This window comes from Citrus clementina, unplaced genomic scaffold, assembly GCF_000493195.1.
Source record: "Citrus clementina cultivar Clemenules unplaced genomic scaffold, Citrus_clementina_v1.0 scaffold_9, whole genome shotgun sequence".
Taxonomy (NCBI): domain Eukaryota; kingdom Viridiplantae; phylum Streptophyta; class Magnoliopsida; order Sapindales; family Rutaceae; genus Citrus; species Citrus x clementina.
This window is the reverse complement of record NW_006261964.1, coordinates 28608149-28620427: the sequence shown is the minus strand read 5'-3', so window position 1 is coordinate 28620427 and position 12279 is coordinate 28608149. Positions and strand designations below refer to the sequence as shown.

The following is a 12279-nucleotide window of genomic DNA, read 5'->3' as shown; positions in this document are numbered from 1 at the left end:
GAGAGTTGAAGGGGGAATTCTGAGAGGAGCGGTGAAGGGGGTTTTATAGGGGTTTTGCGGACGGCATAAATTAAAAACTTTTGGAAGGACGCTAGTGTTGTTTTGTACCGGCCTGCAAAAAATCCACTTCGCGAACTAAGATTCGAAATTGCACGACTAATACGTCTTTCTTTTTTATTTCCTCCCCATCTTTTAACTTAAAATAGCTTAATTTACAATTCGCATGGAGTTCAACTCTTCGATACGAGATTTGGTGTTTTCTGAAATAAATAAATGAGTCAAAATGGGTTTGAAGCATTTTTCGATTGGGGCCAAAGAGAACTCAATGTCATGTCCTTGAAAAGCAATAACAAGGACAAATTCTGTTTTTGGACAATTCGTGGACGTAGTTCAATAAACCAAAAAAGCCCATTTGGCCACTAGGACCGATCAAAAGTGTCCTAGGAATTCTAGATTTTATGCATAATACAAATTAGTATGGTGCCATTTTTGTCAACCTAAAATTGTCCGCTGTGTGGCTGTACAACTAAGCAATTGCAACACTTAATTTATTATTATTATTATTTTCTTTTTTTTTTAACATCATGACACTTCTATATATATGTGTGTGTGTGTGTGTGTGTGTGTGTGTGTGATCCAAAGAAGACGTCTTTGGTCCTAGCACGGTTAAAAATTTCAGCGGCGAACAACCAAAAGGAGTTCTGTTCCAACACAAATTTCATGGTCAAATTTTGTAGACCTCAAAACAAATTGCTCAACTCACTCTTAGCTAACCATTCATCTTCCTTGGATTTGACCACTGCTTTATTACTCAAGTTTTTGAACTATGCTTGCAATATCAATAGTGCCCGTTTCATATGATTTATCTACAATTTATAAGTACTTATTTAATTTCATAAGTTTCTTTTTAAAATTTTTACTATTATTTAGGTTTTTTAGTAGAACTTTTAAAGATTAAATAATATATTTTGTCTAAATTAACAAACTTAAATTTTGGATTTTGGACGTAGAGTTGAATTTTTTTACAAAATATTAAGATATTAAAAATATCATTTGTTTATTGGATAATTTTATTTTATTTTCATAACATAACTTTAAAAAACTCATTTATTAAAGTAATTTTATAATTTTTAGTAAAAGCCCTCATTGAGAGCCAAACAATTAATAATTTTTTTAGTGAAAATTTATTAAAAAATCTATTTAAATAAACTTTATTTAAAAAAATTATACCAAACGAAATTTTAATGAAAAATAAGTCTCGTAATTATTAGGAGAAGGACAAAATTTAAGGATCAAAGGATGCGTTGGGGATGAATGAACCCATTTTAGAGGATAGGAATCAAACTATCAAAGCTCCTAATTTTCATTCAAAGTGCATTTGGCAGTCAGCTTTTGCTGGGGAGTTTTCATTCAAAGTCCCGCTTTTACACCGGCAATGGACCTACAAAAACAGCAACAAAGACAAAGGGATGGCAGTGATTGTCTCACAACAAAATTGTGAGTGGGTTAGTCTCGAGTCTCCCAGCATTTGCATGCCCTTTATGACAAGGACAAGCAAAGGCCAAAGAGCCCGCGGACTTTGGGACCCTGAGATTTTGACTCCAACAAGGAGGACTTACTTTTTGGGTCATAACAAGAACGTCTAGAAATTGACAAAATAATAATACAACAACATCTTTATTAGTTAAAAAAAAAAGTTAAAAGAAAAACCCCATTACACTTTAATTGACCCAAAAATTTGAGTTCCCATTTCTTGATATTGGAATTTTGTTTGCTTGTAAACTGGAATTTAAGCAGATGCCATGCCACGAGCAGATGTAGACCCACCATTTTTTGGAGGTGCTTTCGGTGGATTCTTTGGATACACGAGTGGGAGATTGAAACATACTCTGATTCATAATATTTTATGACTAAGAAATGAAGGAACACAACAATCACGAATTTGGGGAAAATGAAACCAGGGGACAATTAATCAACATGTCTGCGTCAATGCCCTAATGATTTAAAATACCACATGTCTTCACTATTTTTTTTTTTTTTTTCAAATGAATGGTGAATTTGTATGCTCTCAAATTTCAAAAATATATCTTAATTAATTGTGGAAACTACTTGGAAACGAACCAAACATTTTAGTTTTTGATGCCAACAATCACTCCAAAAAAAAACTTCACCCTTAATTATATGTATATTATTACAATTTATCTTCGTTTTCAATAAAATGCGAAGTGTAGACTAATTCATGCATTTGTATTATCTTAAAGTCCCAAACTCAATGATTTGCAAATCTCTGTATCATGACATGGGATCCATTGCCGACAGAATCTCAAGCCTGAGCAGAATTTGATCTCGTGCTTGAAAACATTATTTATTGCATGCTCTGACAAGGTATCAACTAAGACTGTAAGCTCGTCTAGATCATTCAAAAGGGAGGGGAGCTCGAAGAAGGTCAAAATTATGTCCAAAAAGTCAAATAGTTTTCACTTTTTTAAAAAAAAAAATGTTTTATGACCAGGGAGAGAAGGTATTTGCATTTTTTTTTTAAAATTGGATTGAATCTAATCAACCCTAAAAGCACAAACGCAAACGATTCATATTTTCTTGCTACATCTTATACTTTGTACGACCGTTGTCCCGAAGAAGCCAATAAAATGGTGGCTCGATTTTATTCTTGGTAAAACCTTACCGCTTGTTGCGGAAAGAAAATGATGATAGCAACATTCATGAACCCATTAATGAGAGTTCAAATGATCCCTTTTGTTTAAGGTCTAAAGATACAGGATGAGTTTATATTAGGATTTATCGTAGTTGGTTTTAATAATCCTTGACATTTTGAATTTGTTTCATACATGTTGAATCGATGGCTTGGATGAATAATTATATGTAATTGCAGTTGACTTAGGGCTAGAGTTATCGGATAAAGGATTTGAGTAAGTAATAATACTGTAATAGCAGTCTGAAATTTTCGACGACAGGGTTCAAACTTATTACCCATTTGGTGATAATGTTCATGGTATTATATTTGCCAAATTCCCTAGTTTAAATGACTTAAAATTCAATTTAAAGTCTCTTCTTATACTAATTTTAGGAAATTTTGGAGATTTTTAAGTTTTTCTAAGATATAATCGGGTTTGGAATCAGCTTCATCACCTTTTTGCCTTACAAACGGATTTAGATTACTTCAAGGTTTAGTATCTAAGCAGAGTTGGCAACCTTAGCTAGTTTATTATCCAGTCTTTTCTATCAATAAGATTATAGTTTAAAAGTTTGTTTCTTCCCATCCTTTCATATTTTCGGTCATCAATTACATTCCTTCTTTTCCTCTTTTTTGGGTAAAAGCATCTAATTATTCAAATCGTCTTAACATGATAAGACCTCCCAAGAATGGACAGCTCTCACAATTTAGGCTTTGCCCGCTAACAATGGAGATTATCCCGACAGAAAAGCCAAGAAATGCTGATGCCAAATCCTAATCCCTCCTTGTCACCGAAAGAGAAGAAAAAAAAAAAAAAGGGAAAAAGAGAAAGGTAGCCTACAAAGCTTTATTTTAGCAGTTATGTTATTATTAGTCCTGTTTAAACCGCTTCTTAACTATAACTTTGATTAATTTAAGTTTTGTCTGTTGAGATAAAGCTGTGGAAAAAGTTAATTTATTAAAGAGACGATAAGCTTAATGAAAAACATGTGTCATATCAGAATCCTTTTTACTTGATCTTCACATTCTGTATGGTAATATATTCCTTTAAAGATTTTATGGGATCCAAATTCTATGAGTCAAGATTTGCACACAGACTTTATTAATAATGTGATTTATGCATGCATATATTCTAGAAAAAGTAGTCGAATCCATGTTGTTTAACAAAACTAATCAAAACCTTCATGATGTTTTAAAATGCATTTGAATTCGTAAAATTGTCAACTTTTTTTTTTTAAATACGAATCTTACTATTTTACTCTTTGGTAGTCGTTTGATGTTCGGAATATAAATAACTTTAATTGTTTAACTAATTGAATAATATAATTTTTTATCCATAATTAATTAAAAAATTACGAGAAAATTGGGAGAGTTTCTAAAATACTACGACAGTTCTGTTATTTTTTTCTTACAATTTTTCATTTGATTTTTAAAATAATCATGATTAAAAGAATTACTCATTTAGCAAATTACTTAAATATATTCATATTCCTAACATTAAACAATCACCGTTGGTAAACTGATAAGATTTGCAAAAAAAATTGACATTTAGAAGAGGTTTAAATGCGTTTTAAAATTACTAAGGAGGTTTCGATTAGTTTCATCAAACATCACAGAGGTTATGCTTTTTTTTCCCCATATTAGGTCAAGCAATAACAATGAGGATGCTATCTAGCTAATCTCCTTAAAGTTTCAGTTAAAAATATAGCTTAGATTTTGAAAAATGTGAATATCGGTTACTACTAACTATGCTTATGTGTCTTTTAACTAAGCACTTGAAAGGGAAGCATCCCAAAAGTTCTTTGATTAAGATTTTGCTTTGTTCGTGTAATTGTCGTCTTAACTAAAACGCCATTCTCATTTGGTTGTTAGGGTAAGAATGCGACAGTACGCGTGTGAATTGACGGATGTATTTGGTGACCCACGCGTGCCTGTCGATGCACGTGTGTGACATGTGTGAAGTGAAGCCATGTCGATAGACGCACCGCAATTAAATAATAAATATATGCATGCGCACGTGTGAAATTGCCTGCCGACCGTAGGGAACATGTGGTCGTTTATGTTAACATCATTTGGGGGAGGAAAAAGAACATTAATTGTTTTAAATGAATTGTGTAATATGTTTATTGGCAAAATTAATAATTTTAAAATGATCCTTGGGAGAAATTTTATGGGTTCAAATAGTCTCATTCTTCTAAAAAAGTTATTTAATAATTATGTTTTATTATTTTTTAAAAAATTAATTTTTTAATCTATATATTAAATAATTGCTAAATCATTATTACAAATAAAAAGATTAGATTGGCATTGTACTCAAAAAGAACGACTAAAGGTATATTTGCTTAATTAGATTGAGGAGAACCACCAATTGGTGTTTTTCTTTTACTTACACATGGTATGTATGAAGTTGTTTATTCCTACCTAATCATTATTTAGCTCTTTTCAAGAACTCATATGTACCAAGAAGAAAAAAAAATTGATAATAATTAAATAAAGTAGAATACATTTCATAAATTTATCAATTTTTTTTATATAGAATGATGTTTTTTTTTTTAAGTTTTGAAATAAATTGCAAAAGAGAGGTTCTCGCATTATACATTTCATAAAATCCTCCCAGATGATTACTATGTTAGGATTTTTTTTTTTTATTTACAATGTGGGCTACTTTTTTTCCCGAATTGTTTACAATCTACATGATTATTTTATTATATGAAATCAAATAAGAATTTAACTATACATGTTTATGGTACAACCATATGTCCATCAAGACTAATTCGGAAAAAATACACTAGCACTAATATTGATGTGGAGATATATACACTAATATTTATATTTTTTACTTTTAATTTTTTTAAGATAACAAAAGCCTGCCGCTAAAACAAGGCCTTAGTGGCATGGAGGCGTTTGATAAAATGTGAGTAATTTTTTTAGGAATATTATCATTTTAACACTTAATATTTTTTGATATATCACTTTATCACTAAAATTTTTTGACAATTGTTTTTTTCTACTTAATGTTTTAGTTTTTGTCATTTTACTACCAAATCGTAAGTCTACTAAAAAATTACTAATGCCATAGGGGTATCTAAGAATTTCAGTCATATTCAACATTTTAAAAATTTCACAAGGTATAATATTTATAATTTCATTAATTATTTATATATATATATAATCAGTTGGTAAAGAGATTATTTCTTTGTATGATAATCAGGATTCAGGGCTGTTTTTAAAAAATTTTAAAAATGTTGGGAGCGGTAATTTTATAAACGTTGCTGTAACAGTTAATAGATTGAGTGAAATGATCACTATAGTGGCAATTGTGTGAAATTGAAAACGTTGCATTTTGGTAATAAAATTAATAAATTTTCTCAAAATTTTGCCCGGCTAAGCCTTCAAAAAGTTTACCGATTAGTTTGAACTCAAATATCTAATCATATAAACTGTTTGAAAATTATTCCATTAAATATTTAGAGATAACATTTAGATGCTGTGTATATATATATATATATATACCACGGCCGCGATAATCGGAGTGGATAAGATTTCCAGAATAGAAACTTTCTAAAAATTATAATATTAATTTTCTGAAGGAAATCAAAAGAATTTGCGAGGAAAGTAACGTTATGTAGCGCAAGTGCACGGAAGGGCAGTGCTTCCAAAACGACAAACGTGTCCCCAGACGCGCATATTAAGTGGGAAAAGCAGACTCAAAGATTTGGGTCAGTGGGGGACGGTGATACAAAATCGACACGTGTAGGGTTGGCCCTACTCTTTTTCAGATCGTACGGTGGAATCTAGCTGAAAAGAGGCCAGTTGTATCGGTGTTTCCATTTACGTGACAGCTTACAGCTTTGCCTTTGATTGACATACGTGGGGTGGAGGGCAGAGCACCTCGTGTCATTATCCGTATCCTGATATTCTCCCCCGATAAAGAACGATAATAATTAATTGGGTCCGCCTAAGTTACATTTAACGTAACTTACGGCTGACCCACAAATTATCATTTTACACCCTATACTCTATATTATTTATTATTTATTTATAAGTATTATAAAATTTTCTGTCTTGTAAAATTTCGTTGAACAAGGGATTCAACGAAATTTTATAAGACAAAACGTTTTATAATTCTTATGAATAAATTATAAATAATATAAAGCATAGGGGGCTAATTGATATTTCAATTTATAAATATTTTGGATTTAATTAGATAAAAAGATTTTATAGCCGCATGCCGTCCGTGACATTATTATATATTTATATTAATTGGATGATCAATTTTACTAAATTATCGTAGAAGCCCTTGACGGGTGAGCACGGCCGCAGCATCCGCAAGCGACTATTCGGATTAGGTTCGAGCAGCTAGAGGTAGCTGCCTGAAAAAGCAGATGCAATATGATTGAACGCACATTGTCTGGCTGTGCCACTTGTGGGTTGCTTTTGAACTGTCGGACAAAATTAGGCAGCCAGCAATTTGTGAAGCTTTTAAAGTTTTACAATGGATGGAATTTGAAACTTGTAAGGAACCAATCAAAAAGAAAATGGAAGTGCACCAGTAGCAACTTGCATTAATGCAAGATTCGTCATGCACGTCACACTAAAGCCATTGACAACTCGATGATCATTGTCAAAAGTCCAACACGATTTTCATAAGAAAAGAGAGACGTAACGTAACGATCATCTTCTGAATTTAACAATTCGAATGAAGCAATGTTTTGATTCAATCGTAGACAACAGCTCGAATGGAAAATCGGCCAAACCCTTAAGTTATTACAAGAACAAGAAAGGTGTGGCCGTTGTGTTTATTGCATTATATAATAATAATCAGCGTCGTTACAGGATGTTTCAAACGGTTCCTTTCTTCCTAGAGTGCAATTCACTACGTAATAGGTCCATCCAATCAGAGGATGTTCAAGTTTGCCAGAGGCAGCAGCTCCAAGCTCCAAGCAGATAGATCATCGTAACAAAAGTTTTTCATATTTCATGCATCGATGACTTTGTACGCCTAAGTTTATTTACATTCCAATTCAAGAATGAAACCCAAATTTGCTGAAACACGAACCATTGAAAACGACATGATTTCACACACCCAGACCATTTCGAAGAATGAGCCTCAGCCGAAACCTGTGAGATGCTACGCATTCATCCACACAGCATAACTCTGTAAGATTTGATCCCCACAGAAGCATAAGATCATTTACGATAAAATGCATAAATGAAGTGAAATCAAGGTGACGCATAACAACATCATACAAATGGCTACTTAGTTCATTACCAAAAATTAAAATCGTTCTTGAAGTTTTCAAGCAGAGACATGATAAAATGCATTAACAATGTGAAATTAAGGTGATGCATAACAACATACTCCATACAAATGGCTACTTAGTTCATTACCAACAATTAAAATCGTTCTTGAAGTTTGAGCAGAGACAGCTCTAAACTAGAAACTGAACTAATTAGGACCTACATCACAAGTTCCAAAGCAGATATTACGATCTAATTGGGATGGTTGCTGTAAAATGGCCTGGTCAGTTCTGTGACCAGGGCTCCTCTGGGAACCATGTTCAGTCCTCGGCTGGAGGTGAACGACTGCAAAACAGAGAGCATGGAGAGAAATATGTCAATTAAAGATATGATGGCTAAAAAACAAGCAGAACATAAATCAAAGATGACCAAACAAACCTGCGGTATCTCTCATTGATAGGGCTGTCAGCTCCATCATAACCAGGGCTATCCCTAGGTTCAGGCATTGAATTTGGACTGGGAACACGACCATTGTCAGGGCTAGGCCTCTCTCTTCTATAGGGACTTCGGCTGCCTCCACGACCATTTTCAGGACTAGGCCTCTCTCTTTCATATGGACTGCGGCTGGGGCCACGACCATTGTTAGGACTAGGTTTCCCCTTACGATAAGGACTAGGACTGGATCCATGACCATTCTCAGGACTACCTCTGTCCCTCCGATAAGGACTACGGCTAGGGCCTCGACCATGACCAATAGCAGCTCTCTCTTTCTTGTAAGGACTGCGGCTGGAGTTACGACCGTAATCAGGGCTACCCCGATCCCTCCTATAGGGACTTGGGCTTCTAACACGACCATAATCAGGGCTACCCCTCTCTCTCCTGTAAGGACTTCGGCTAGAGCCACGGCCATAATCAGGACTACCTCTTTCCCTTCTATAGGGACTTGGAGATCTCCTCCTACCCCTATCTGGTGACCTATCGCGATTTCTATCAGGACTGTGTCCATTTCTCCGGTCATCGTCATCACGAACTGCATATTCCACTGAAATAACTCGATCCGTCAACTTGCTGTACAAAAACAACAGTCCAGTATGATTATTTAAAAAACCAGGGACAGTTGAGAAAACTGTAATTCAGACCCAAAAAAAAAAAAAACATAAATAAGACTAATTAAAATCTACCTCATGTTTGTAGCATCCAATGCTCTGGTGGCATCCTCCTGCACTTCATATTGAACAAATGCAAAATTCCTTCTGATCCTAACACTTATTATTTTTCCATATGGCTCAAAGTGCCTTTCTAAGTCCCTGGTGCGCGTATGATATGGATCAAAATTAATGACAAACAAGGTCTTTGAAGGTCTTGTATTTGTTGAAGGTCTTCTTGCGCTTGAACCCCCCCCAGGCCTTCTGATTCCTCGTTCATGCTACAACACAGAAAAAAAGAGCTTAAATAAGATGATTAATCAACACTATAAATATAAGATTAAAGAAAAATATCAATATTAGAACTAGCAATGACATTACCTTTGTCCATTCAACACGAAGTCTGCGTCCCTTACGACCGAATTCAGTTCGATCGAGCCCTCGAATTGCATCCTCAGCATCTCTCTCATCATCCATATAGATAAATGCAAATCCTACATTACAAGCAAGAAAATAAACAAGGTTTAATAAACATTTTTTTTTGTCATTTTCTATGAATGTTAACAACGGGACAACAAAGTTGAGGATCCTCCCACCAAAGGAATCTTCACTATGAGATGGCATTTTCCTCTTCAGCAACATACAAGCCACCTAAACTCCTACCTCAGAATAAAAAATTTGGCAACCTCCGTGAAATCTATAAACTAAGTGACCAGCAAAAGTAGTAACAGACCTTCTGAGATGTATTAAGTGATGTCAAGGAACAAGATTCCAAAAGTGGATGTCTCATGGGAGGTCAATGGATAGAGTGCCTTCCCCATCTATTCTGTTGCCTCTGCTGTGAGGTCGGCAATGTTTCTAGCTTGAAACATGTCTGAAATTGGAGGCTGGGCAAAAGTCATGAGGAATGAAAAGGCAATAAAAATGTGGGATGGTTGTGCCTTTGCGGATGAGAGTGACTCTTCTTGAGAACAAGAAGAGGATGCTCGTCACAGGCAGTTAATGAAATTCTGATGTGTGCATCCATTAGCCGGGAGTATGGATATCCCAAGAAAATCCTGCGTCAAAGAAAATGTTGAGTATGGGGGTTTATGTTTCAAAAAAGATACTTGCTTTTTTTCTCAAACATATCCTGAACCCCCACTGGATCTCAACAAGGGATAGTTGCTGTTTCCAAGTACACGCTCTGGATCACGTAAGGATATAGAGCTGAACGATTAAGACGATGAAACTGCCACCTTCATGGATGGGACATAGGACCCACCAGACTGCCATGTCACTGAAGGACGTCACTGCCTTTATACGAATTGTGTGGTGTAAAGGATCATCTATGTCCTTTCAAGATAATACGCTGACAGATTATAAGGATTGAGATCATTTATGTTTTTTCATGCGTGGAGTTCAATTACACATTATATGGATAAAGGTCATTTTAAATCCACAATGATGAACACATTCACCTACTACACCAACTTACAAAATAGTAGTTCCATTCAAAATATGACCATAGAACGTACAACATAGCAAGTACTCAAACAACATCTTTTGCACGTTTCTTCAATTGGGGGGGGGGGGGGGAGTTCAAATACAGCAGAACCTCAATAAATTAACAGCATCAGGACCAACAAATTTTATTAATTAAGCAAATATTAATTAATCAAGTTATAATTTGGCATGTTGACCCAAGTGGAGATTCGCAAAACCTATTATTTAATAGAGGTTTTTAATTTATCAAGGTTCTACCATACAAGAGTTTGGTTTGATAAGCACTGCAACACAAAATCATTTATACAACATAAATTAAATTATTTAAGCTCATTTCATAAAACACTGCAAACTTTCTGAAACTTTTTTGTCGTGATACTATACTATTAAAAGTTTTGATACTCAAAATCGGTGATGTTTTGAAGTTACAAAGTTCTTTAAAAGATTCATTTGCTTGCCTGCGATAATAAATCTTCCATGTCCCTAAAAACTCATTCAATCCTACAATTTCTGAGCAAACTTTACATTTCTTGTCCAGCTAACTTTCAACAAGAAAGCTGCAATAATAGCCTAACAAAACCATAATAGAATAATGTTAGGAGAACAGGCAAGCTTACCAGACTTCATATCCACTCTATCAACTTTTCCATATCTTCTGAAAAGCCGCTCCAGATCAGACTGACGAGCATCATACTCAAAGTTCCCACAGAAGATAGGCCTCATCATAGCTACTAACAAAATGAGACAAACTTTTTACTGCATTTCTCAAGTAAAAATGAAAAAAAAAAAAACAAATACCACAAGAACAAAGCACTGTTTCCTAAGATATATTGACCAATTTACATCAATAGGAGACAAAATCATCATTTCCCCATTCAAAATTATACAAAATATTCACCCATTTCCTTTACATGCTCTTGTAATATACTTAAAATCGGTTATTTTCCATAAAGAAAACAAGCGTGAAATCATCTTCAGGCATAAGGCGAATAAATGTACAGTAAATTCTACATGCCATAAAACCAAAGATATGTTATAGCAATTTTTTATTCATCATACAAAATCAATTATATCACAAACAAAGATGTAAAAGACTAGCAAGATCCAGATCAATTGTACAAAAAGATTCAGATAAACACCAATCAAGATCTAGATCTACAGTAAAACAAATCATAAAACTCAGATCTGAGCATATCTTGACGCTTAGTACTAACAAACTGAAGACAAACCGTAACAACCAATTGAAATCCTTAAATCTACCTACTTTTCCTTCCTTTTCTCGCGTTTTCTCGGTAACCGAAACGCTAGAGAATACGAACGAAATTTAACAGTTAAACGGAAGAAAGAAAAAAGTTAGTGAGCCGTTCGGAGTTTACCTTCGAAAGCGGCGATTGATAGCTGTGAATGTGATCTTCGAAAACCTAGAACGTAAAGTCTTCTAGGGAGATATTTTTTTTGAACCGGCCAAACAGAGTGTGAATAAACAATTAACAGATAATGACATTGATATACGGAGACCGATTTAGACATAGCCTTTTCTTTCTTGTTATTTACCAAAGTAGCCTTTTTGTTGAAAAGTTCGTAAATTCAAAATTGACCCCAAATTGATCGTATTATTTCACATTTACCCCTCGTATTGTGACCCATAATATGTTAGTGCACCATCATATTGTAATTAAGTTTTATTTTTTTAATTTTTCGTTTAACTTTTTTTAA

General features: G+C 34.1%; 1 protein-coding gene across 6 annotated transcripts; it reads right to left on the bottom strand.

Annotated features, from left to right (window-relative positions):
* Positions 1–7936: 7936 nt before the first annotated feature.
* On the bottom strand, positions 7937–12063 carry LOC18031836 (serine/arginine-rich splicing factor RS40). 6 transcript variants are annotated; one of them, XM_006421789.2, is made up of 6 exons: positions 11940–12063; positions 11181–11294; positions 9460–9572; positions 9115–9359; positions 8372–9001; positions 7937–8278 (listed from the first exon to the last, which is right to left on the bottom strand). In XM_006421789.2, exons 2-6 carry the CDS (start codon positions 11287–11289, stop codon positions 8254–8256), a joined length of 1122 nt encoding a protein of 373 aa, XP_006421852.2. In that variant the 5' UTR covers positions 11290–11294; positions 11940–12063; the 3' UTR covers positions 7937–8253. The 6 variants fall into 6 exon arrangements, with proteins under 6 accessions (XP_006421852.2, XP_006421853.2, XP_024034940.1 ...); XM_006421790.2 differs by having other exon boundaries at positions 11181–11291; XM_024179172.1 differs by lacking the exon at positions 11940–12063 and adding an exon at positions 9812–10413 and having other exon boundaries at positions 11181–11269.
* Between the last annotated feature and the right edge of the window lie 216 nt (positions 12064–12279).